The sequence below is a fragment of the Acanthaster planci genome, linkage group LG06 (genome assembly GCF_054643075.1).
Source record: "Acanthaster planci isolate LZ-2023a linkage group LG06, COTS_SCS, whole genome shotgun sequence".
Taxonomy (NCBI): Eukaryota; Metazoa; Echinodermata; class Asteroidea; order Valvatida; family Acanthasteridae; genus Acanthaster; species Acanthaster planci.
The window spans coordinates 17023546-17049972 of record NC_141782.1 but is presented as its reverse complement, the minus strand read 5'-3'; the positions used below and the strand labels follow the sequence as shown (position 1 = coordinate 17049972).

General features: G+C 42.8%; 2 protein-coding genes across 3 annotated transcripts in view; one reads left to right on the top strand and one right to left on the bottom strand.

Moving 5' to 3' along the window:
* The first annotated feature begins 179 nt into the window (after window positions 1-179).
* On the top strand, window positions 180-4213 carry LOC147798893 (uncharacterized). Its single transcript, XM_087138068.1, has 3 exons — window positions 180-437; window positions 1119-1263; window positions 2272-4213. Exons 1-3 carry the CDS (start codon window positions 327-329, stop codon window positions 2490-2492), a joined length of 477 nt encoding a protein of 158 aa, XP_086994194.1. The 5' UTR covers window positions 180-326; the 3' UTR covers window positions 2493-4213.
* Window positions 3728-26427, bottom strand: part of trappc8 (trafficking protein particle complex 8) — a 37077-nt gene continuing 14377 nt past the window's right edge. Inside the window, exons 15-29 of one of the 2 annotated variants that reach the window (XM_022240446.2) lie at window positions 25779-25905; window positions 23951-24148; window positions 23111-23283; window positions 22106-22180; window positions 20516-20842; window positions 19150-19553; window positions 17286-17439; window positions 16810-16909; window positions 16004-16075; window positions 14180-14235; window positions 13845-14057; window positions 13202-13306; window positions 12192-12337; window positions 11673-11765; window positions 3728-10692 (exon numbers count right to left, since the gene is read on the bottom strand). In XM_022240446.2, coding sequence (XP_022096138.2) covers window positions 10380-10692; window positions 11673-11765; window positions 12192-12337; window positions 13202-13306; window positions 13845-14057; window positions 14180-14235; window positions 16004-16075; window positions 16810-16909; window positions 17286-17439; window positions 19150-19553; window positions 20516-20842; window positions 22106-22180; window positions 23111-23283; window positions 23951-24148; window positions 25779-25905 — 2556 coding nt within the window. In that variant the 3' untranslated portion in view covers window positions 3728-10379. The remainder of the gene's footprint in view (window positions 10693-11672; window positions 11766-12191; window positions 12338-13201; window positions 13307-13844; window positions 14058-14179; window positions 14236-16003; window positions 16076-16809; window positions 16910-17285; window positions 17440-19149; window positions 19554-20515; window positions 20843-22105; window positions 22181-23110; window positions 23284-23950; window positions 24149-25778; window positions 25906-26427) is intronic. The other variant, XM_022240447.2, reaches the window with a different exon arrangement.

The window sequence follows — 26427 nt, the reverse complement described above, 5'->3', positions numbered from 1 at the left end:
CGTTCAATATAGACTACAATTATCCAGTATAATCTTTTAGATTAAAAGAAATATCGTTTCAACGAAAGTTTAAATATGATCTATATTCCTTTAAAATACTTTATGCTACTTTTCTTTAAGTCTTAAAAAATATTATACACAGCATATTCAATGCATACTGAGAAGAATATTTTATGTGGGGTCATCGTCGTGAGTGTCATGTCGTCTGCTCGACTGTGAAACTGGTGTGTTTGCCCATTTCTCCTTCTGGCCTATGGTTTGCCGTTAGAGCTGCTGGTGCTGTGAATTCGTCTGTCTTTTCAAGATCTTTCAAAATTTTGTTCATAATGTCTGGTCGACCATCCGGTATCAGTTATGTCAAACCGAGTGAACCAAGCTTTCTGGCGAAATTTAAGCAACAAGCAGGCTACAAGGAAGGCCCCAGTATTGAAACAAAGGTGTGCAGCTTGCGGTGGAAAAAATCCTCATGATAATAATTATGGTAAAACATAGACCTGGAGGAGAACCTTCCAGGTCTCTGGATAAACTGCGTTGACAATGCGAAACCGGTACATTCGAAGCAGACTTAGTATAAGCTAATGCCCATTTTTAAATAGAATTTTTGTCTAATTTGATTTCATTACCTGATTACAAAAATCAGGCTGTTGTATTTGGAATTAGGGCCTAGGCCTACTTTGTAACACTCAGTGTTACTACTAACAGTAACAGTAAGTTGAACTTACTGTTAGTAACACGGGCAAGACGGGTACTCATAGACAAAGGAAAATTTTAGACTAACTTTAAGGTTCAGTTTTTTTTCTTGTCATGATCCTGTGTAGGCCTACCCCTAGAACTGTGTAGGCCTACCCCTAGAACTGTGTGGGGTTCATCATTCCACCTCTCTAGAATGACAAACCCCACACATGTAGTCCGAGGGGTGGATCCTGTCCAGCCCACTCCCTCCAAAAAGTACCCCCATCCTCATGGGATCTACACTCTTGACTAGCACTGGTAGTTTTGCTGAGTTTCAGATATAAATTGTTTTGAGGTCTGAGGCTACAGTCTGTAAATACCATTTGTCAACAGTTAACAGTTGTGATAACAGTTACTGAATGCTAGTCTTGCATTGGTGCCAACAGAGAGAGATTCCCAAGTTTGATGAAGATGATGATGACGACAACAGACCAGAGGCTGATGACGAGAAGCCCACAGTTGTCGTGCTTCGTGATGGGGACTTGACGCAGGAAGAGGCAGAGGAACACATGAAAACTGTGGAAAAAAAAGGTTGGGGTTGAAAGTTTCAGTAGACCTAAAACATAACGATGGTGTCACACTCTGCTTACATGTACACTTTTCTTTGGGACTTTGTGGATTATGCCCCTCCTCACTGATGTTGAAGGTCAGATACGTGTATGTCGTACATACCTGTTGCCTGTGATGTCACTCATACACCATCCTACTATAGCTGCATAGGCTAGCTGAATAAGGATTCCAAGTCTCAATATCGAGGACATTTGTCCAACACTAGCATATATTGTATCTCATGTTTGTCTGGCACACAGCAAGATGTAGTTCTAGGGGAAATTTGAGGTGGAATCTTGTGTTCTATATTTGGAGATTGATATCAATATGCCAAGTACTGCATGCTGTAAAGGGTGGGTTATCCACTCTTTCCAGCCGATGCCTGAAATTTGTTCTTTTAACTTCAAATTGGAGTGTAAATTAGAGAGTGGGTTGGGTGGTCTGTAGGTTCCTTTTTCACTATGTTTACATGTATGTCCTCTTTTTGTGCCTAATAACAAAATATAGTTTCAGTGGTGACAGTAGAAGGTATCCTCTGCCCTCAAGTATGCAGTCCAGAATGTCACACAGATCCCCCTTGGACATTACGAGGAAGAGGAGAGAGGGTTGCTTCCCCCTGAAGAAAAATAGAAGAGATTTTAAAAGAAAACAAATGAAAGAAATAGGGGTGAAAATCGCCAATTTACCTAAAAATACCTTGGAATTGACTCCTTCCCCTGTAAAAGTTTTTTTTGCAGTTTGCTGCCAATGAGTTCTAAACTCCTCCCCCAGAAAACTCTTGTTGACACCAATGAGTGCCCCCCATTTTTTCTTGGAGAGAACATTTGCACCCCTGTAGAAATGCCTACATGTACTCACCAGAAGACAGAGGCTGATGGGGACAGTTTCAAATGATATACCATGCGTGTGCATTCCAACAGAAATGGATTGTTCATGTCTCATATTTTTCCCCCCCTCTCTCTCTCTCCGTCCGTCCTCTGCACAACGCAGAAGAGGAGCAGCCACCAGTTGGGAAGATCATGTTCAAGAAACCAGTCAAGCGCTCTACAGAGGAGGGTGGTGCCTCGGATCTCACTGCCAGCTCGGCAAAGAAGAAAAAGAAGGAATATGGAGGTAAGGGGTCCACGGACAGGAAGGACGAAAGGAAGAAGGTGAAGAACACGTCCCTGCTGTCGTTTGGTGAAGATGAGGAGGAGGAAGAAGGGACTTGAAGAAGGGACTTGAAGAAGGGACTTGAAGAAGGGACTTGAAGAAGGGACTTGAAGAAGGGACTTGAAGAAGGGACTTGAAGAAGGGACTTGAAGAAGGGACTTGAAGAAGGGACTTGAAGAAGGGACTTGAAGAAGGGACTTGAAGAAGGGACTTGAAGAAGGGACTTGAAGAAGGGACTTGAAGAAGGGACTTGACAGTGACAAATGTACATTCTTAACGAGAGATTTGAACTGCAGAACTTAACAGTTTCAGTCCAGTAGAAATGGGGAACTGAAGACACTCATTTGATATCATTAAGCCAGATGGTAAGTCAAGAGCTCCCTAGGCAGCGTTTAAAGGAGAAATAGGATTTTTATGAGTTCAATGCATTTAGTTCAGTGCATGTAAAGCCTTCTTGCAAATTTATTAGGACTTTCCACCTCTTTTGTGACACTACAAGGGATAAACAACATTTTGCTTTTTATGCTAATGAAAATGGTGTGATGTCATCCAAGGCAGAATAGTAGTGGCCCCATAGGTCTATGTACAAATAATGTACATGTATGTATCGCACCTTTCTACATTTCCGCAGAGGAAGTTTTACTTTTTAGTTGTTTACTATGTTAAATAGCTTGTTTGTACAATAACAATGGCCAATGGTTCCTAGTTCAAAATAGTTCCAAACATTGTTGGGGAATAATTATGAAAGCCTAAGTTTTTTACTTATGCTCTATTGACAAGTAGTGCCTTGTGAGACAAACAAAAAAAAGAGCCCGCTCTTAAATGTGTTGAAAGGATTTTCTAAGAATGGAAAAACTACCACCTCCGTCACTTTTAATGAAAAAGTATTTGCGCATTTCGATCTTGTGTGCATTGTTGTGACACAAAGTAATGTGTGTGAAAACAAGTTGAGCTGAAAATCAGATGCATGTTTCCTTTAAATTGTACAATTTTCATAGGAGCGTTAATTTGCCAAGCGACCGGACATTAGCAACTTCAGGACAAAGGGCTTAAACAAAGGCCAATAACAACCAGCTTTTAAACTTTTATTTTAGACAAATTTGTTGGAGTCCTCGGATCTGAACCTAAAAGATTTCTTTTCTTTTTTCTTTTGACTGCGCTTATTTGCAAAGGTATGCTTTCCAGGCCTACAATCATACTTCAATTTCTTGCGTGGTTGGCCATACAGTGTTCTTTACTGCTGTGAAACACGTTTTCCCATGGACACTTGACAATAAAGTACAAAGACATTAACTTCATGTACATTTATAATTTATTATATTCACTTTTCAATTTACAGGTTTCTTACAAGTATCTGCAGAATTAGTTTTGAACAGTAAATAATGCAATGTGTAGCTGTCCACTTGAATAGGTTTTCCACCTGCTGTCTCAACTCGGGTGTGCCTGCCATGTTTTAATTTACAAATAATACAAGCAATTCTACTAACGATGTCTGGAATCAGAATAAACAACACAATACATGTAATTGGTACATAGTTTCAAATAGACAAAAATAATGATGTATAGGAAATTACCATATATGGTTGTATACAAAATGGAGAAAAATGCATAAACTTTGTGTTAATGTTCTATTTACATAAATCAACAGTGGAAACAAATCCCAAAAATATTCTACTTCCTAGATAACCTTCAGATCTAAGATTACTATGCAGCAACAATCTACATGTATGTGATACTTGAATAAAGTGAGAAATAAAGTTTCATCTGCCAGAAATGACAACACTTTTCAGGAAATGTTACCAAGTACAAGGACTATGTGAGCCGCACATAGTATTGCTCATACCTAGTGTGGATATTCCCTTGTTCTCGTGTTGTGAGAAAATTGTTGAAAATATTAATTTTTCTAGCTCTGTACACACCCTCTTAAACCAGCTTTTGTGAACGCTTTCCTCGACTGTTCCAATTCCCTCTACTGTGAATAACCCTAACCCCAAATACCTCTAAACCTGTTTTTCAGAGGAAGGTGAACATCTGGACATTTGCGAGTCGACATAAAATTACTTCACTATCTACATTTATTGTTGTTGTCGAAACCTCTGAAGGAAATCACAAGACCACCCAAAGACCAACTCAAGACTTCCGGTTCTGAAGTCAAGTCACAACCTATTCAAATGAACTGAAACAAAAGCCTTTCTTCATCACTGTCCACCCTGTTTAATACTTGTAACTGGTATCTTGTGATCAGTCTTGTGACTGGTCTTGTGATCAGTCTTGTGACTGGTTTTATGATTGTCTCGACTACACCACTGTCTGCATTAAGCAGACATCTTTTGTTCTCAGGTCCACACACTTGTGCATGTGCAATTATAGGCCCTTCTATGATGGAATTACGGACATCACTAAGCTGGAACACGCAGCAGTCCCAACTGTTTTTTTAACATGCACCTCAGATTAAGCGCTGCTCTACTGCTGGCCACTATCATGAAGCTTCTCAGCGGGGAAAGTAATGCTAGCCAAACATTCAACCTAGACCTCTGTCAGCCAGGGACCGGTCTCAAGAAAATATACACTGCATGACATGTTTTGTCCAAGATCTTTTTTATTTGCTAAGCAAACATCTACTCTTAGCAAATCTCAAAGTTTAATATGTCCACTTAATTATCAGCCCCTGGCGCAAAGTAAACACTGAATGGTGTAGTTTTGTGCACACTCTGATTAGAAATCAGCCCAGTGTACTTTACGCTGTCCAGCTTGTTGATCTTGATTTGTACAAAATGGTTTTCAGGGATATGAAAATGCCACCATCAGAAAATAAGTCATCCATGCAATGTTTGTCGGTAATTATAAAAGGTGAGCACATTCCCTCCTCCAGTTAAGCACAGAAAAACATGTAGACACTTTTAAACTCCTTACTGTGTTGACAAGGTTGATAGATATTTTATTTAATATTATGAATTAACTGCCAGTACTCAGCATCAGTAAATCTCCACAGAAGTCCACTAGTTTGTTAACCTGTGCTGAAGATAGCAATGAACACCCTGTGCCTACAATTTCCTTTTATTTTCAAGTAGAAGATTTCATCCTGACATTTAAGTGCTTACTATTGCACCCAAAAAAAAAAGAAATTAAAGCTGTTCACCTAAATGTCTGTTAACTGAAATCAGTACTTTTAATCAAATTTTGTCATGGAACTTGATGCACATACCCAGGCACAGTTCACGGTGACTATTTAAACAAAAAACAATCTGATTTATTTGTGAGGGTAAAAATATTAACCAGTATATTTTCTTTTAAAAAAAAGATTAGAAGCGCATAAACTATTTCGGTCAGTTGTACAATATCATGATCAGTGTGACTGTATGATGAGTGCGACTGTATGATGAGTGTGACTGTGACGAGAGTGACCGTATGAGTGTGACTATATGATGAGTGTGATTATATGATGAGTGTGACCGTATGAGTGTGACTATATGATGTGACTATATGACGAGTGTGACCGTATGAGTGTGACTATATGATGAGTGCGACTATATGATGAGTGTGACCGTATGAGTGTGACTACATGTATATGATTGTGACTATATGATGAGTGTGACTATATGATGAGGGTGACTATATGATGAGTGTGACTATATGATTGTGACTATATGATGAGGGTGACTATATGATGAGTGTGACTATATGATGAGGGTGACTATATGATGAGTGTGACTATATGATGAGGGTGACTATATGAGTGTGACCATATGAATGTGACTGTATGATGAGTGTGACTATATGATGAGTGTGAGTATATGATGAGTGTGACTGTATTATTGTGACTATATGATGAGAACTATATGATGAGAACTATATGATTGTGACAATATGATTTTCAAAGCTGAGCATCATCCTCCATTTTATAAGATTAAAAGCAACAATACAATATGATAGAAACTGTCACGGCTTTCATGCTGGTTCACAGCCGACTTTCCGTTCATCAGTTTCTTTGGCATTGTTTTCATCCCAGTAGTTCCTGAAACTGGGCCTTGATTTCTCAAAATGATGATCTACTCGTTGCCTTCATCCTACCAATGGTTTGCAACTTGGCGAGATGGAGTCATATGTAAAATGTCTTGGGGGGGGAGACAGAAATAAAGCAGTTTGAAAAAAAATTCATCTCCTAATTTCCTCTTGCTGCTGTGCGGCAGCAACACGGTTGAATTGTTTACCAGATATTTGTGAGCATTGTTAGATATTTGAAACAAGATGCTCACTAAAACTTTGCTGCACTTTGAATACTTCCTGTAAATCTAGAGATATTTGGAGAATGATATTACCAAAGGTGGTGACAGGATGGGAGTGAGCGGTTACGGTGAAAGAACTTCCAAAATCGCACAACCTAGTTATTACCAATACTGTACAGCTTAAAATAATCTCATCTGTTGACTGTTTAAACCAAGTGCCTCAAATATACAGAATGAATAATGACATAACGACATTGCATGCTACTCCTCATACAATCTAGAATATAAAGCTTAAGTTCTTACATAATCTGACATCACAAACACTAGCACTGGCTTGTAAAAACTGGATTGACGACTGTCACAGAGGTTGGAGTCTGGTTAATAAAGTCAGCATCGGAGTCTAGTCCTCATAAATTTACCACGAAGTCTCGGGCTATTCCAATGATTCGCAGAATTGGAAAGCCTCCTACATCGTTCATCAAGAGTGGTGACCTGAGTTGAGACTAACCTGTGATTTGACTACATGTAGTAATGGACTTATTACTGGGTACTTTGAGTGACCAACGGAGAAGTATTGTTCCAAAAAAGGGAAGACATAATTGGTTCGCTGTCTTGTTTACAGACCATCTTTCCCTGAACTTAAAGGTTGGGCTCAATGATGATCAAGTCTCCTTGACCAGACTGTTTTTTTCTGTCAGTTCCACTTAGTTTAATGCAAGAGTGGCATGGACATGAATTGTCTTCACTAGCTGCTCAGATATTCTATTTTTTAGTCCCCAATACATGCTGCACAAAAAAGCCTGCCCCACAAGATCCCTACAACAGGAGAGAATGGCATCAGTTTGGACATGTTCAGTTCATTACCCTCCAGTGCCATCGAGATGAAGCTAGATTAAGTTCAGTTGTTGTCATCAACAAAGCTAATGACTGCCAGATACTGTCAATGTGAAATTCTGGTTTAAACAAATACAAATCATCAACCTAAACTGCACTGAGCAAGCTGCAGTGAGAAATTATTCACTTCTGACAAAAACAAGACCAGTATGAAATTTCAGTGACAAGCACGACCTGCAACACTCACATCTAAAATGGTTTCTCCAAACCCATTTACAACTAATCTTTGAAAACCTTGAAGACAGGCTATGCTTGCATGGTTAACCACTTCAAGCCGGGGCATTTTTCAATATTGATGATGCTGGGCCGGCATGACTATCATTTTTTCCGTTTTCAAAATCCTTCAAAAATTCATCATTTCATTTAACGGTCGTTTATAGCCACACAAAGTAATCTTTGGGCACTACTCTAAGTTGACAGGTAACCTTCATTGATGCCCGAGTATTTCAGCCAGGCCTGCAGCCTTGTAAAAAGAGCCCAAATTGTACGGTGTTATATAACTTTCTTTTGTTCCCGAACCTGGCTCAGTGCACTGCTGACCTCTTTTCAATAGGGGCCAGATTAGCGTGCAGCGGTGCTGTGTGGCTCATCGCTGTGGTGGTGGAGCGCTTTTGTCCCTGGTGGTAATCCGTTCGCTCTCAATGCTCCAAACCCCGGTATACGGTTTCAAAACAAGGCTGGATTATCACCACTTTTGAGAGTGAAAAATGTATTTTGTTACAGGGCCCTGTTTCGTTTGTTCGAGTTCAGAGACCCCGGCCACGCATATAAACCATACGTCTCTGATTCCGGAGTCCCCAGCAGAAAGTGGTTAAGGCTTAGTTTGTGAGTTTGGATGAAGTCTTTCAATGTCCAATATTAAGGTGTGGTGCGACTTAATAACTCATTGGTAAGGCAGTGTAGCGGTTACAATAATGTTCCACTTTGTCATGCAGTCAGAATGTTTGTGCTGTTAACTGACAACTGGTCAGCAGCCCAAAGCATTAAAGAAAGGTACTCCAGGTTCCACTTTTGTAATCCAAATGGCCAAGTGTTCAGGTTAACATAACACTTCACCTTTCATCAGTGGGTACAACTGTTTTAAAAACAGGTGCAGTTTGGACAAAAAAAAAATTTCAAATTGAAAAAACAAATACTCAGTCTCTATCAGCTATTTCCAACAAAACAGAAACATTCCACCATCTTCTTATCCAACACATCAATTTACAAAAATAGTTCAGGAAACCAGATGCCAAAGATACGGATTCATTCATCTCCAATGTTCACAAAATTGCACAATAAAAGCAGATCAGCAGAAATTGCTGACCAAGACTTGCATTACCTGCCCAAAATGTCTCTACAGAGCACAACTCAATTTGTGTGTGCCACCACTGTTGTGGCTCCCCGTTCTTCCCATTTCAACGCACACAGTCGACAAGTGACAGTTATACATACAAGTGTCATTTTCAGCAAACAGTTTTGTTACCCACATGCAAGAGCTAATCATTTTAAACATCAACTCAATCGTTCACAGGTATGTGTACTATGTGAACAGTGCAGACACTGATATAGTCTCCAGATAATGAACGGGGAAATGTAATGGTTTCCTCCCCCCCTCCCCCCATCCAAAAAACAAAGATTTGGTGAGATCTGGTGGATTTCATACTAAAGAAAGCCAACCTTATACTATGGAATACTTTATAGAAGTAGCGCTGTCGATTACGTCATGTCAGCAATGCTACAGATGATGATATGCAATAGGCGTAGCAATGCTTATCTTCAGAGGATGAATTCTGGCATGTGATCACCATAAATTCCACCCCCCCTTCCGGTCCCCAACAGCCAATGAACTTTGCCACCTGCCCTCCGGAACAAGCAGGCAAGGGTCAGACACTTTGAAATACCTAGACTAATGCTCCCACTACCAGGGACCTTGGGTCTACACGCTCAGCTCTGTCCGCAGTCTCAATATCTTAACATTTCTGACCGGAAGCTCAATTTCTCTTGCATTCGTCTCAATTCCCTGAGAAGCCTGCTGCATCCAATTAGATATGGAAGCTGATCTTGTGCCCTAAAGACCAATTTCATCAGTACAAACTGTAACTCTGAGGGTTACCATGACACGCTCGGGAGAGAGACTGGAGAGGTGAATATGGTAACATACCTTGCCCAAGGCCACCAACACTGTTCGGGGTCCGATTTGAAACCACAGCTTTATATCAACAAGAATGTGAAGCGCTCTTCCCATTTACTCTACAAATTCTCTGTGCTGTCTTCTCGGGTGAAATTTGTCCAAGTGGCTCAGCGCAGATATCTGCTTAGCAAAGAAATCAGTGACTTGGCAAAAGCGGGTTATCCGCCAACATGCCTTGCGGTGTACTTCTCTTGTGACTGGCTCACCGCTGATTTGTGTTCAGCACAGAATTTTGTTCAGCAGCATTTTGACTTGGGCTTGCACATTTTTCTTTGGGATTTCCTTGAAATTACCTCAAGCTGATACAAATCCTCAGTCACCTTTGCAGACACGTTCACCCTATACGCATTCAAAGTTGATAGGTGTCCAATTTCTTTGTCTTGCATAGTTCTTCCTGTCCCATTCTGTCTGGCAAGCAGGTCCTCTCTTTTGTGTCAAGCCAAGAATTGCCAGAAGTTGAATAATTACAATGTTCTGTCTTGTCTTTATCAATTTAATGTTAATGCAAGAGATATACTACAGAGACTTAGTTTCTGATTTATGTACACAGTGGCAAGGCATTTCCAAAGCAGTCTTCCCATGGTGGAAAAAAAATGGATTAAAATTAAATTTAAAAATTTCACTCAGACAAACAAAAATACTGCAGTTAAAAGTTAAATCAAAGCACCAACGATTGTCACCAGGCTCAGCGGGAGTCTCCTCTGGAGTGTGAACTCTGACCTCTCACCTCCTGACCTGTGGAATTTGATGGCCCCCTCCCGGGCCGGCCTGGCCAGGAGCCTGATGTTGGCCAGGTTATAGACCCCCGGTGAGCTGAAGCAGGCGTGGAGCGGGGCCCGGTGGGGGGCTTGCGGCGGAAGGATCAACTTCTGGGCCACGTGCCCCACCCAGGTAAAGTCAGCCGAGCTGGCTCTGGCTGTGCTGGGGAGGACATCCGGCTGGGCTGGTACCTTGTCAGTCATTGCACTGCGAGGGAAGGACAGGGTTGTAATACTGTGATGTGTTCACGGTGGTCTTACAATAGCTGAGCATATGATGGCAGAATAGCCAGGTAGCCGGATTGTAGCCGGGACAAATTTTAGTGCTGGCTGACGTATCAGCTGTAACAATGAGCAGCAAGTTCACGCGGTCCAACCAAGTACATATATCCATGTACATGTACATTGCCAACTGAGTATATCCACATGTGTATGTTCATGCATAGACCAAAGTACTGATGACATCTCACCTTGTTTACAGGTGAGCTTTCCTACGCTGGGCAAGTGGGGGGTCTATGGTCCACTGAGCACAAGGAAAGCACACGTGTCAGCAAGGTGTGGTGCCATTGGTACAGAGATCTGTTGTAATTTTAATCTTGAATAAATTACGAGGTTTGAAGTTTCTGGAAGTATTCGGTGCAAGAAACTGAGACAATACCACATGTACACTTGGCCAGTTTGAAGTCCTGCAATTCAGGCCACAAGGCCAGTCACATGTCCACTCACCAAGGTGTACCTTACATACCTAGTATGGATATTCCTTTGTTTCCCAGCAGTTCAGAAAACTCGGTGAAAAGACTCTCCTTCCTTGAACTGAGAACAGGATTTTCAGCTGGAATTCTGTAAAACATTTCCTTGACTATTCCTCTTCCTTTTACCACAGATGACCCCTACCCCAAAATGCCTCTAAACTTCTTTTGCAGAGAAGGGGAAACGTCCTGTGGACATGGGTAAGTCCACAGAATGCCCACACTAGGTATAAAAGGTTAGCGCATAAGTTAGCAGTATGAATTATGACAAAGGAATGCTTGTCGCAGATCCCCTGAATAGCTTACGACTTGGTTTAAGACTGGATAACATATAACGGACCGGTGAAAGTGCACAGTCTTACAGGGACTTGTGACGGACTTGAATACAGCCCTACTTACATCCGATAGCTTTTCCTATTGCCAAGGAAGAGACCCTTACCTTGAGTTGTCTTGATCAGTGGTTTCTATGGCAACCTCTAGAGCAGTACTGGTACAGTTATGTATATTGAGAGACACAGGTAACGTGCAGACCCTGCAACCCAACCAGACAAAAGTTGACATTTTTTCCAAAATCAAACACCACTTCAATATCTAGGAAAGTTTCACTCTCAAAAATGAGATTCTGAAGAAAGGCTAATTAAAACATCAAATCTGTGCGTATGTGCAGAAAATAATAAAATTAACAATCTTTGAAAGCCTTTAAGCACATTTTGATTCAGGGCTCCAAACTTGAGGGAATTTGGTTTCAAAAACAAATACCAGCCATGAACCTGATCAAAATGCTCACAGATTCAAAAACACACCTGGAAAACTTAATCAGTAGAGTTGGCAAAGTAAGAAATATTTTCATGTCCCCGTCACTGACTGTTAACATAAAAGTCAGTCAGGGTGTTCCTGAGACATCAAAAAAATTGAAAGAGTGGGTACCATCATGAGACAGTCAAGTCTGATGTCTCACCTCCTCTTGCTGAAGTCGTGTTCCCTGACTTCGCAGTACTGCAGACTGTATTTCAGTAGCTGACCCATGACCTCTGGGCTGGCTTCCCTGGATACCTCCTTCTCAGGTTCTTTGATGAGCTTGAGTTGTTTGACTTCTCTGGTTTTCTGGTATAATGATCAGTCAAATGAATTCAACAACACATCAACTACACAAAGCGATAACTAACCACGGATCACTTGCATCATTTCCTTAAGCAAAATATCATACAAAAACATCTTCCAACTGAGTGACTTTGACTCAATTACAGGAACGAAATATCTTATTTTAACCAGGGATGAGATTCTCAGAAAATGAAAAACGTTGAATTTGCGAGCGCGCAGTGCAAAGCCCTTTACGGCACGCGGGCCCCAGGAAAATTGTCAACTTTAGATGATCTGTGGTACAATCTAATGCTAAGTCCCTCTGGGACACATTTCACAACAGAAACATTTGTGAAAGTCCATACTCTGAAAAATCTAGCCTAACCTTTTTATTATTTGTAAACTTGATATGTGTTATACATGAAAAGACCCACCACAGAGTTTTGTTCATCACTTATGGTTTGTCATGTGCTTCAAAACACATGTCGATTATGTTCATGTATACGTGTAACTGATAAGACGATAATTTGTTTTCCATGTCTGTTGCGTTTCAACGATTCTGCACGTGCTGTTAAGGCATTTTTGCCCCAGGAAGTGTAATTAATTTCTAACGTTACATCGCACCACTGCCTTACTAGGTTTTTTGATGAAATGGGTCGGAAAAATTTAAAATATCGGAACTTCTAAGTCGACTACCACCGTATCCGACAGTCCAAAAAGGCAGAACTTATTTGCAAAAGCGGAAATCTGCCAAAAAGCAGAAGAATCTTATTCCTGTTGAACCTTTCGACTCCAGAAAACCAGTAGTTCATGGATTAGACCCTGACAGTTATTCCCCTTGAGTTACTTCACGATGATACATGATCCCACTGACAAATATGACCTTACCCTTACTGTCTGCACAGTCGTCACCTCTGACCCTATGGTTTCCATGATGATGTGATGCTGGCCGACCAGGGTGTGATGGAACCCTTCTTCATCCACAACAAAAGCCTGCAAATTTTAATCAACATGGAATTCTGAACACACTCCATATTTCAAGGTGACACGTTTTGAGTTGAGTTTTTAACTATCGTTCAAGAAGCAAATTAAGGTAAGTTTCAGACATGATTTCGTCCTTCAGAGTTGCTCGTCCTTACAGTTGTTTTACTTCCACTGAAGCCCAACAGTAAGTTTTAAAATGTACACAAACAGAAAGTCATCAATGGAAACAACACCGTTAACTCGGACATACTTTAAGAAATATGGCTAATTCAAACATAACCACCTGTCCCTTCAAAAATATCCATTTCACTTCCTGGGAGGGAACAATGTCTTAACAAGTGCGTTGCCCCAAGATGCATTCAAGACATGTCTTGCCCTCCTTCCCTCCTCCCCAACTGGACTCAAACCCACTGTCTGCTGAACTACTCCAGGATCTTGCAACCAGTCAACGCCATAAATGTTAATCAAACACCTCCACTATAAATACGCTGAACACCATGCACAGCTGCCAACATGCTGAAATTAGCCGAATGCATGGGGGTTATACCTTCCACAGCACAATGAGAGTCAGCCCTGCCTTGATGCTGTGCTCCAGGGATGACTTCATGTCCGTTACCAGGGCAACTCCCGCCTCCTCCGTGGGGCTCATGGTGCTGGGCGTGGCCGACTTGCTGGAGGGCGGGATCTCCAGGCTCTGCTTGCTGGGGTCAAAAGTCGACCGGAAGTAGAAGTCCGAGCAAGGTGATGCTGTGCTATCCACCTGATCCAAAAAACACAGTCACAGGTTAAAATCTTTCCACTGGCTTCGTTCAGTTCTAACTACTTTCCCAAACTTGGGGGTGTCATGTCAAGAATTGCTCATATTGGTGCATCGAAACTCACCACCTGCTTGCCAAATGTTATACTTGTGAAGGTCACTTGTTCCTTTGTTGTACTATCTGTTGAAACAAAATGATATAAACTGTATCACTTTCCTGTTTAGAGAAATGATTCTTCAGTAGACAACTTCACTCAGAGTCCACAGGCTGTAGACTTGTCCAATCCCCTTCCTGTCCAGCTGTGGCTCTAAGGAGCAGGACACGCCATGCAATTTACACATTCAGCACGGGCCCATCTCAGAGGGGTGCATTCACTGAACTGGCAAGACAGTTTGGGCAGCCGAGGGTACCAGTAAGTCGACAACAGCTATTTCAGGGAACCTGCTAATTATAGCAGAACCTGTTGCTGGGTGTACTGTCATACTCAGCACGAGATAGGCAGAAAAATAGTCACAGGAGCTTTGCATTATGCGACATTCTGGCTGACAACCAGTCACACAAGCTTTGCATTGTATGGCAATCTGGCTGGTCACCAGTAACACAAGCTCTGCATTGTGTGGTATTCTGGCTGGCAACCAGTCACAGGAGCTTTGCACTGTGTGGCATTCTGGCTGGTAACCAGTAACACAAGCTTTGCATTGTGTGGTATTCTGGCTGGCAACCAGTCACCGGAGCTTTGCATTGTATGGCAATCTGGCTGGTCACCAGTAACGCAAGCTCTGCATTGTGTGGTATTCTGGCTGGCAACCAGTCACAGGAGCTTTGCATTTTGTGGCAATCCGGCTGGCAAACCGTTTTTTGCTTAGAAAACATGTATGCTAAACAAATGTGCAAAATTGGCTCGGATCCAGGAAAGCAAAGGGAACTCCAAATCCTGTGAATAAAGCCCCAGTCCTATTGTCCCATTTTTTCAGTAAAACTCTGGAAGCTAGGCAGAAGACTTACAAAATGAAGTATAATCACAATTAAACTGGAACTAAGGTCACTGTTAGTTTTGCATCGCACCCGACTAAATGCGAACAGCACTACCCTGTAGTGTGAGTGCACTTTGCAATGCCTCATGGGAAGAATGGTTCCCTGATCCCTTTGCGCGTACTGATACGTATGTGCACACAATCACTACTGTTCATGGTGCGGTACTATGCGCATGTCCATCAAGGAAGTTTTGGGGGTTTTTTGCCTCACAAAAATATAATAGCAGGTTTAACTGAAGAGGTGAGAAACACAACCAGTTTTGTGTCTGTAAACCAGTTTTGGTAGCAGCGAGGATACTGAGGAATTGTTAGTAGCTATTGTCAGATTGAGAAGATACTCCTCAGACATTAGCGCTGTGCCACATTGGCCAACCATGCACAAAGAAGCGCTGCGCCACATTGGCCAACCATGCACAAAGAAGCGCTGCGCCACATTGGCCAACCATGCACAAAGAATTATATGCTCTGCTGCTGTAAACAAGTCCAAGTTGGAAATGCATGAAAATTTTACACAATGGAATGTTGAAAGGAAAACCACTATTTCCGTGAGGGCACAGAGGAGAAAGTCCAACGTGAACACAGCTTCAGATTTCGCTACCTTGGTCATCGTGCCAGATCTTCAATCTTCTCAGTGCTTCATATGAAAGGATATAGTTAACTGACAGTCTTTAGACACGCACTTTTGTGAATGGGCAGAATATATCAGCAAGTTATCCGCCCCGAGCTGAAGTGCACCCCCAATCGGCGAAAGACAGACAGGTGGTTACGAGCGGGTTCTTGCACGTATTCTGTGTGTACGCCAAGACCATACATGCCGGAATAAATTAGTTACGCGCATGCAGAAACGCGCATATGCTTACGCGCCTCATGGCCAAAACAACACGCCCTCTTTTGTTCTGCTCGGAGCGAATTACCTGATGGACTGTGTTTGCACTTTGCTGTTTTGAAGGACATTCGCTGTGATTCCCCTCCACTTATCTTGGGCTCTGAGGAGGAGAAAACACCACAGATACAAATGTAGAGGTTAGGCCAATAAGCCAACTTAAAGCATACACCAAGAAGAAGTGTGAGAGATTTGTGTCAACAATTTAAAAGATGAACTCAACGCTGATCTACCCCTGGCCATCGAGTTGGCCATGTTAATTCCAAAGCCAGGTTAGCTTTTCATTTGGGGAACTTGACTGTAGAAATGAGAGCAATGAAACAGAAATTTAATACAAATTAATACCAGTCTTTACAGATAAATAACTCAAAATCTGTGATTAATCTTGATGATCAGAGTAACATTATGAAAAAAGATTGAAAGTGAAGACTGGAACTAAAATAGTCTGGCACCATCCAATTGAACAGATTAATTTGAATGTGACGGATTCTGGGAATGCATCTGAAAAAGGCTTTCCCATGAATAAGGTCAGGCTTGTTACGTGATCCCCAACATGGCCGCTGTTTAGTCAGCTGGCTATCCTCAGATATTCTATGTTCTATAAAAAGAATAACCAACCCACGTAGGGAAATACTGACCAAGTGTCAAACAACGATCCAGGAAAAGATAAAAATATGACAGCAGGGGACCACATGTCAAGTGATTTCCACAGCAAACAGATAATTTCGGATGTAAGGATGCATTGTAATTTAATGAAAAGAAGACAACCTTTTCCAGGTGTCAAAGGTCTAAGCTTGTGGACAGATCATCACATCATGATTACACACGAGGTCTTACCTTTGGATAATGTGTCTGGTCCAAGACATTCAAGTGCCCATGTACCACTGGCACATGATACCTGGCCTATGCTGAACTCAATGATGTGGGAATCATGGACCTGGTGGAACAGGAAGACATACTCTAAACACTCTCTAATTGTACTTTAGCAAGAAAGTCCCTCACTCATGCCAACAAATCCTGAAAAAAGAGTTCCCACCTGAATAAATTCCTCTATATCAGTAATGAAGAAACAGTGTTTGTCATCAAGTGTCCGCCAATTTACGTTTAGAGCCAGGTTGTAATGCCACCAAAAAGTGTGACCTTGTGATAGGTGGATGGGACGGTGAGCAATCAATTACCAGTGGAATGGTGCTTCTGTCTTTTGCAGAGAAGCTGAGCTGGGTATCGGTAGAATTCAGCAACACGTAATTGATGAACCACCAATCGGACAATGGGGATTTACTCAGGTGCTGCTTGAAAGATATCGCCATTACCTGATTCATGTTGTCAATGTCCAGACTGATGATCAGGCTGGTGCCTTTGGCCTTGGTGTCCCGACTCTCCCCACTGTGAGCACGGCACACCGATGAGGTCAGGGATATGGAGTTGCTGGTGTGAATGGTGGCCGTGTGATGCAAGGTCCTGTGTCTGAATGGAAAAGAATGGAGAGAAACGCTGCAGTGGAAATTTCACACTTAAGTTATAGATACGGTGGGTATGGTTAAGAAAATTGAAATGGTTAAATATTTGAATATTTGCCCTTCTTTTCAATCAATTATTCAGTCAAATTAACTTCCAACGACAGCAGGCACAAAAACACGTATGTTTGTGTGATGGTCTACGTGTACCTCAATGAGTTCAAGCCACGGGTGTGCCCACTAATTAACCCTCCTTTGGTTTTACAGCACAAATATGCACAAGTGCCCACGGTCACTCTCTTGCATGTGTTTTCTATATGGAACCCAAACATGCCCAGGTTCAGTGTGTACACAGTTGGTTGCCAGCACAAAATGACCCAGGGTCTTTTGTGCAGTCCTCTTCACTGCATTTGGTTTACTGCACAATGATGCACATGAAACAGTGAAGCAAAGTTGTTGGGCAGCACAAAAGTGCAATCTGATATTCCTGTGAGGGAGAGTTGGTGCACTGCACAACACGACACAGCTGTGCTTCTTTGAGGTGTTTACCGAGTGACCCTAAAAGTGACTTCAGCATAGGAGGGTTAAAGGAGAAGGCTTGGAGTCTAACTGATGCTCAGGTCTAACTGGGGATGAGTTTACTTGTAACACCTTAAAACATGCTTTTGGACGGCTTAAACCAACTAATTGATTTTTACCCCATCTAAAAGTATTCCATTCCAAAACAAATATTTGATAATCAATTGACTATTCAAATATTTAAATACTGGGCATAACCCTGGGGGTACGGTGGACCAGCCTAATGACTATGGGTAAACCACTTCCTATTTAACCCTCCTATGCTGAAGTCACTCTTTTGTTCATTTGGTAAACACCTCAAAGAAGCACAGCTGTGTTGTGTTGTGCACTGCACTAACTGTCCCTCACAGGAATATCAGATTGCACTTTTGTGCTGCCCAATAACTGTGCTTCACTGTTTCATGTGCATAACTGTGCAGTAAACCAAATGCAGTGAAGAGGACTGCACAAAAGACCCTGGGTCATTTTGTGCCGGCAATCTACTGTGTACACACTGAACCTGTGCATGTTTGAGTTTCATATAGAAACTACATGCTCACCAGTGACTGTGGGCATTTGTGCACATTTGTGCTGTAAAACCATAGGAGGGTCAATGTATGTGTTGCTAGAATTAGAGGTGCCCATTGAAATCAACCCTCAAAGTTTTAACCTTTTGAATCCTTCAAATTTTGTAACTCATGCCCGTTGAAACCCTATAAAGAGCTTCAGTGTGTAAGTTCATTAGTAATATGTGTTACGCTCGTTTGCAAAACTGCGGAGGAACCTTCAGGAGCAAAGCTAACTAGCACATTAAAACCTTTGACGTGATCAAGTCTGAAGCCTTTTTCTACATTTGAAATATCACATACAATCTGTATTTGACAGATTTGTGAAAGTTTTCAAGGTTAGAGTTATGTCATGAAATAAAAGGTACAAACACAGCTAAATGAAGGACATCAAAGTACTTATCACGCATAAAGATACCATGCATGTGGCACACTTGTGACACCTTACAAATTTCATGAAGACGACCAAGGATACATGCTTTGTAGATTCCAGTCTGGAATCATGACAACCGCTATGAGTAGCTTTCCTGGTTTTGCAAATCAAGAACATGAAAAATCTTTGTACAGTCTGTAAAAAGAAAACTTTACAAACATACCTCATTTTGGGATTTTCTTCTGCAGACTCGTAATAGAACAGCATGCTGATCTCATGTATTCCACTCTTGTCTGGTCCTCTGACATATAAGGGTAATGAAGCGCTCTCCCCTGGAGGCAAAGAGCCTCCCGGAAGGGGGATCTCAGTCACATGGCTAACGTTACACTTCTCCACCACACATTCCCCACTGCTTCCCCCTTTATCGCCGACACATGGAACAGTCCTGTACACGCCGGTTTTGGATTGGCCGGCTGGGGAAGGGGAGGTTCCAAAAGAGAAGAGTTCAGGGTGGTTGGATGCCACCAGGAGTTTCTGCAGGGGACTGAGTCCCTTGTTGGTGAATTCCACAACGGAATGGCACACCTCTCCACATAGAAGGGTTGAAGGGAATGAAGTGAAAACAGCCTGAAAGAGAAAAGCAGAGGGGGGAAAAAGTAAACACTCTGTCTCCATACAAACGTCTGTGTCAATTGTGCATTTCATCTCCGAAGATCTTGGGTGCAAAACGACTCCTCCTCCTTGAAAAAGCCCAGTTGGAGTAGGGTTCATTCGGATGAAGATTCCCTGTTTAAAAAACTCCTTAACCACTTGTCCCCGGATGACGTGTGAACACACACAAGTTTCTTTATTTGTTCCACGGAGGGCGTGTACGCTCGTCTGAAAACTCTTTTTTTCCTTTCTGCAGTTGACGTATCAACACGTCGAGCTTCGTTGGGTCAAAGCGCGGAAGACAATCCCACACGTGGACGCTGCTAGCTGGAGCCCTCCCACCCACCAACAATAATCCAGAAATGCCTTGAATTGAATTAGGAGAACACAAAAAGCTAAGGGGATTAAAGACGTTTGGGTAAGCAGATTTGCTAGGGAGTGTAACTACACTTCCAAAAGAGATTAGGTGAAAAAATCCCAGCTAGCAACACCTTTGGATCAAAACAATAGGCAAAAACACACATGGCCACAGGTGACGCATATATATGCTCTGGACCTTTTGCAGGTGGACCGGTTGACGTCTGGACACGTGCCACAATGTTTACTGGGGCAGTTGAAAAACGGCTATACAGTAGAACTCAGGAGGAAAAGAATGAAAGTACTGATGCCTAATTCAAAAGTTACGCCTCTTTACATATTTCATGTGTACCACAAATAAATTGCCAGGTTGAAGAATTTGCAAAAAAAACAACACCCACCCCCCGCCGCTTTTTCAGGGAAAAAAAAAAACATTAACTGGTGAAGGGGTGACAGCGTGATGACAGACAGGTGAATATTGCTGCTACTGAAGGCATTCTCCCAGAAAGTGCTCAGCAAGCATTTACAAAGCACTGCTAATGCAGGGCAAAGCATCCAATACAAAAACTCCCTGTAATTACCTCCAGTAACGGCATAGGTGGCACCACAACGGGGTCCAACCGTCGATCAGGTCCGTACATGATGCTACATCTCTCCACCTTGGTGGAATTGAGCCGGGGGCCCTGGATGTCTAGCTCCTGTCCACCCTGTACCGTGATGACTCCTGCACCGTGGTGGGAGCCCTTCTTGTTGGTCTTCAGGGGACTGTCTGGGTTCTCCCGGTTGCCAGAGTCATTGACGGCAGTGATCTCATCTTTGGCATTGGGGTTCTGCTGGCCCGCGAGACTGTAGGCGATACCGAGAATGTGGAGTTCACCGGTCTGCTGAGGTATGACTGACAGGTGGACCTGGATGGAGGTTAATGGCATTAAATAAAATCTCATACATATTCATATGTCAGCAAACACTCGGTAGACATATCACAGCGCATACTCAATGTAGGCCCACCCATGCTCACATCCACGACCAGTCGTCACATGCACACGCGCTATGGAACTATCCATTTCCAAATACAACATGGCGCATTGGTTATGAATAGGCTCGTTCACAAATGGCAATATCTATGTGGTTTTTTTTCCATAATTATTGGACCATGCATACAAAAAAAGATTTAGAAAAAAAATGTTTAAATTCAAACTAAAAGACAACCTATAGAATGAGGGAGTTTTTGGGGGGACACACAGAAGTAAATGATGCCATGATTTCATTCATTTTTGTTCCAGACGTGCCTACCTTGTTCCCATTTATAGGAGCTTGCCACGCTATGAAGGTTCAAGGGAACACTGCCCATGGAGTCAAGGTTGGTGTCTGTATCAATTGGCTGCGGCTTAAAATTACACACGAATCTACAGGTATGGTTGTGGCTGCACCCACTTTGCATACAGTTATGCGTAATTGAAGCCGCAGCCAAGCAATTGGGGCACAACCAGTGCGTACACGAGTACGAGTGAACGTCTTAGACAATCCGCGGAAATTTGCGAGACTATTTTCAGATTTTATTTTCTCCCAAAAAATCGGAAAATCAGAATGTTCTGATTTTTAAGCCTTTAAAGCTCGAAAATCGGAACAGTTTCGATTAAATCAGAAAAGTTGGCAGGTCTGCTCAAAATGCACAAGCCCTCTGCATGGTCAGGACACTGGACTACTGACTAATCAATCTTTTTTATTCAAACGGATGAATTCTAGCCCACTCTTATTTGATAAAAACTGGCTTCATTCCCCGAGATAAGAGATCAGTCAGTTTAAAATCTGAATTGAGTTCTTATGCCTGGCTGGAGAAATAACTGGATTTCATCTTATTTTGTGGAAATTGTTTGAAGAATTTGTTTGGCAAAAGGGTGAGTAGGGTCGGCATGATAACTTTTTTCCAGCAATCAAGACCTCAGTCTGAGTTCTACTGCTAGGTTACTTAGGAAACATGTAAAGAGATTGATGCCACCATGTGGAACAGTTTGAGATTACATGGCAGCAAACCTGTTACAGAGAGCACAAGATCATGCCCAGAAGCCCATCTCTAAACAGAGTGGACAACCTCAGTTACACGTGGGAAAAGACTGCACAGAAACCGTGATGTTAGCAACAGCTTGTGTGCTTCACAAGCTGGCACTTACAGGTTTGTACTCGCTGCCGGCTAGCAAAACTTCTGGAATGACCTCTGTGCTGACAACCTCTTCCACTTGATTCTGCTGTTGAAATGAACACATTTTTTAAAGAGAAACCCAGCAAAAAGAGAAATTCAGGAAAACTTTGGCAAACAGTTTACCAGCTGGATAAGACTTCACACTCTGCATGGTGGAGAGCAGACTGAAGAGAGGGCCTGCGTTAACACCATGTGGATAGATCTTTTTGGAAGAGGTATGGTTCTGATAAGAACTATGGAGTGTGTACTCTGGTTGTCCTCAGGAGTGGTCAAAACATTGAGTTCACACTCAACGGTTCTTATCGGAACCATGCCTCTTCCAAAAAGAGATCTATCCACATGGTGCTAACGCGAGCCATCTCTTTAGTTTACCAGCTTCTAAGCAGTAGACCAATCCAAGGATGAAAATTGGAAGCCATTACTTCGGGGGCCAACCTGTTGACAGGCTGGTGGTATGCATGTGTGTCATTCCACTGGGACCAACAGGGTACTGCGACTGACCACATTGCATGAACACGCTCACCGTAAGGACCCATGTGTGAGTGTCTTGGTCCTGCAGTTCTACCATCTCCTAGGATTAGTTTGTACAGTCTTTCTTGATCATGTTCTCAAGCTAGTTCTGTAACACTTTTGTTTTCGTATCCTTCACCAACTTGGCTTGATGGTACTACTGTCGGCTTTCATATCCGAGGCTTGGGTTTGAATCCCACCCAGGCTAATGTGTGAATTGGGTTTTCAAACGCTCTCGGAATTTATGAGTTTGCCTTGGAATTCTCATCCGGGGGCTTCCTGCCACCTCCAAAATGACGTATTTTGTCATTTTCTTCTCTTCTACCTAGGCTTCTTCAGGAGCGAGACCAACTGTGCGGTGGGCGCAAATGCAGAATTATTGGTTTCGCAGCCACAAGGAAATAAAACATTAAGACCAGTATGGGATGTGGTTTTGATATGTTGGACTTTGATTGGATGTCCGAACCTTTCCAGTCAATATGTCGGTCTCATTGGACAGGACCGTCGGCTGCTGCTCGGGGTTCTCTTTGTTGACATGCTCATAGCTGACGGGAGTGAACTTCCATCTCAAGGTCAAGTTGGATATCGTCAGGGGTACCTTCAGCGGATTCTCCATGACCAGCTCCACGGTGACTGGCTCTGAGAGATCATGCGAGGAAATGAGTAGCTTGTTCATTTGGAGGGCTGTAACGTATTTCAAATTGATGCCATTTGTCATGAGTTATGGGCTGGGGTCTAGGTCTGCCTCGGACACGCCTTCAGAATTGAAAACCTTGTCTGTAGAACCATATGATAAATCATTCAAACATGTCATACCACACAAAGACAAATGCAATTGGAAGCCTTAATAACACTCAGCAGCACAAGAAAACTTTTCAGTTAAACCACGCATCTCTAGCAAAAGTAAAATTACCAAGTTCTGGTGCAAAACACTGTCATTCACTTTGGATATAAACTTTTTACCAAATGTGGTAACTCCTTTCAGCACACTGTACTATGACCTGCTCCTACTTTGACAGCGCTGTAATCCAGTACACTCCTATGAGTATCAGTACTTGGTAATTTATTCATTTTGAGTTTGAGTGCATTTTCATGAGTATGAGTACCAAAAAATTACTCAACTATGATGAGTTCAAGTACAGTAATACGGTACTGTGAACCCCATAACACAGAAATTTGCTCAACTTATGAAAGTAAAATATGCTTAGCAAAAAGAACTGATTACAGACTGCGGTTTTCAACTGATTCCCGGCTAAGCAGTTCCATCAACTTAGGTGTCTCTGACAAGCCAATCATTTCTCCTCACCTCCAACAACCACAAGGGGACTCGTGCTGTTGTCCGTCTTCGCGTGAAGCAGCTGCAGGTTTGGCCGGAATCCAGCCGGCAGTGTGTACTGGCCGCTGGCCACCATGATGGCCATCTCCTCTAGATTCTGCCATTCCTCGCACTCGGCTGGGTCAAAGATCCGGTCAAAGGTCACCGAAGTTGCATACATCTGCGTGTCTGCAATCAGTGGTACAAAGGAATGTATAGACATTAGTCATTAGAGTTGCTCACTCACCACCCGATGGAAGTTTATGCTGCAATATCCACAGCGACTTCTCGAGTGTGTAATCCCATCTCAACGTCAACTCACATCCAGGGTGGGAGCGGAAGGGGCTTCGTAGCGACAGATGTTAGGACATGAACTTACATATAGGTACATCCAGGGTTTATACACCTGCAAAGTGTCTGCCAGATAGGACAGTGATTGGCAAACTGTAATGTCTCTGTCACTGTTGAGATGGTTATCAAGCAAAAAGTCCATACATGAGTTACTGCATGAAGCTTCCCACTAGTGAAGTATCATCTGTCCAAGGGCGGATCCCATTAGCATTTTTTAAGTAACATTTTATGACCTTGTGAGGGTAGACTAGGGGGCAGATATTGGGGGCACATATTGGGGGCAGACATTGGGAGCACATATTGGGGGCACATATTGGGGGCAGATATTGGGAGCACATATTGGGGGCACATATTGGGGGCAGATATTGGGAGCACATATTGGGAGCACATATTGGGGGCAGATATTGGGAGCACATATTGGGGGCACATATTGGGGGCAGATATTGGGAGCACATATTGGGGGCACATATTGGGGGCAGATATTGGGAGCACATATTGGGGGCACATATTGGGGGCAGATATTGGGAGCACATATTGGGGGCACATATTGGGGGCAGATATTGGGAGCACATATTGGGGGCACATATTGGGGGCACATATTGGGGGCACATATTGGGAGCACATATTGGGGGCACATATTGGGGGGAGATATTGGGAGCACATATTGGGGGCAGATATTGGCAGCACATATTGGGGGCACATATTGGGGGCAGATATTGGGAGCACATATTGGGGGCACATATTGGGGGCACATATTGGGGGCAGATATTGGGAGCACATATTGGGGGCACATATTGGGGGCAGATATTGGGAGCACATATTGGGAGCACATATTGGGGGCAGATATTGGCAGCACATATTGGGGGCACATATTGGGGGCAGATATTGGGAGCACATATTGGGAGCACATATTGGGGGCACATATTGGGGGCACATATTGGGGGCACATATTGGGGGCACACATTGGGGGCAGATATTGGGAGCACATATTGGGGGCACATATTGGGGGCACATATTGGGGGCACATATTGGGGGCACATATTGGGGGCACATATTGGGGGCACATATTGGGGGCAGATATTGGGAGCACATATTGGGGGCACATATTGGGAGCACATATTGGGAGCACATATTGGGGGCACATATTGGGGGCACATATTGGGGGCACATATTGGGAGCACATATTGGGGGCACATATTGGGGGCAGATATTGGGAGCACATATTGGGGGCAGATATTGGCAGCACATATTGGGAGCACATTTTTTGCACATATTGGGAGGGAACAAGAATGAAATAATATGAATTACTGCATTTCTTTTGACATGAAGAAATTGTCCACACTCTGAATCTACAACCGTTCACATTGGCAAGGGGCAAATTCCTGCCCAGTTCCATCAGAGGCACGATTTAAAAGTAGCACACTTGTCCAGGTGACAGATTCCAGTTGGTGAGATGCCAGCCTCTTACCTGGGAGCTGTGGCCTACGTGGGTTGGTCAACAGCACCCTGGTAGCAGGCTTGTTGATGACGGGGAGGGGGAGCTGTGGCAACGTGGCCTGGGGACTGCCCTCCTGAGACTGCGTGGTCAGCAGTTGCTGGGGAAGGAAGCAATAGTGTTTACATCAGCATGTGTTTTTGAACAGGTGGCATCAACTCACCATGAGCAAAAGCACATCAACTGTATGATTATAATTAGAAATATTAATACATGCAATATTATGACGAGAAAGTTTCAATGTAAGCCTGATGGTCATAGAGAGGCAATTTAAGACCACAGAAAAATGCAGATTTCATCAAGCTCCAGCATAACCATGTAATTAATGAATTTCAAAATGATCACTGTAGAAAGTAATTTCAGACCACAGAGAAATGCAGATTTCATCAAGCTACAGCATAACCATGCAATTATTGAATTTAAAAATGATCATTGTAGAAGGTAACTTTTGTGGGGCTGTACAAATATATTGTTATCCCTCAGCTTGATAAATCCACAAGGCAACACCTTATCCGCCAAGTGTGGGAACTAGACAGGGTGTGTTTTTTTGACATTGAAACAGAGGTCCTCTGGTGGGAACTCCTCACATAGGCACATGGGTTTATGCACATTCGCTGCGAGG

What these genes read in the sequence shown, in the direction of transcription:
- LOC147798893 (XM_087138068.1), top strand. Translation starts at nt 327, where the DNA reads ATGTCTGGTCGACCATCCGGTATCAGTTATGTCAAACCGAGTGAACCA. An exon ending in GCCCCAGTATTGAAACAAAG is followed by an intron (nt 438 to 1,118) that starts GTGTGCAGCTTG and finishes TGGTGCCAACAG; the next exon opens with AGAGAGATTCCCAAGTTTGA. An exon ending in GAAAACTGTGGAAAAAAAAG is followed by an intron (nt 1,264 to 2,271) that starts GTTGGGGTTGAA and finishes TGCACAACGCAG; the next exon opens with AAGAGGAGCAGCCACCAGTT.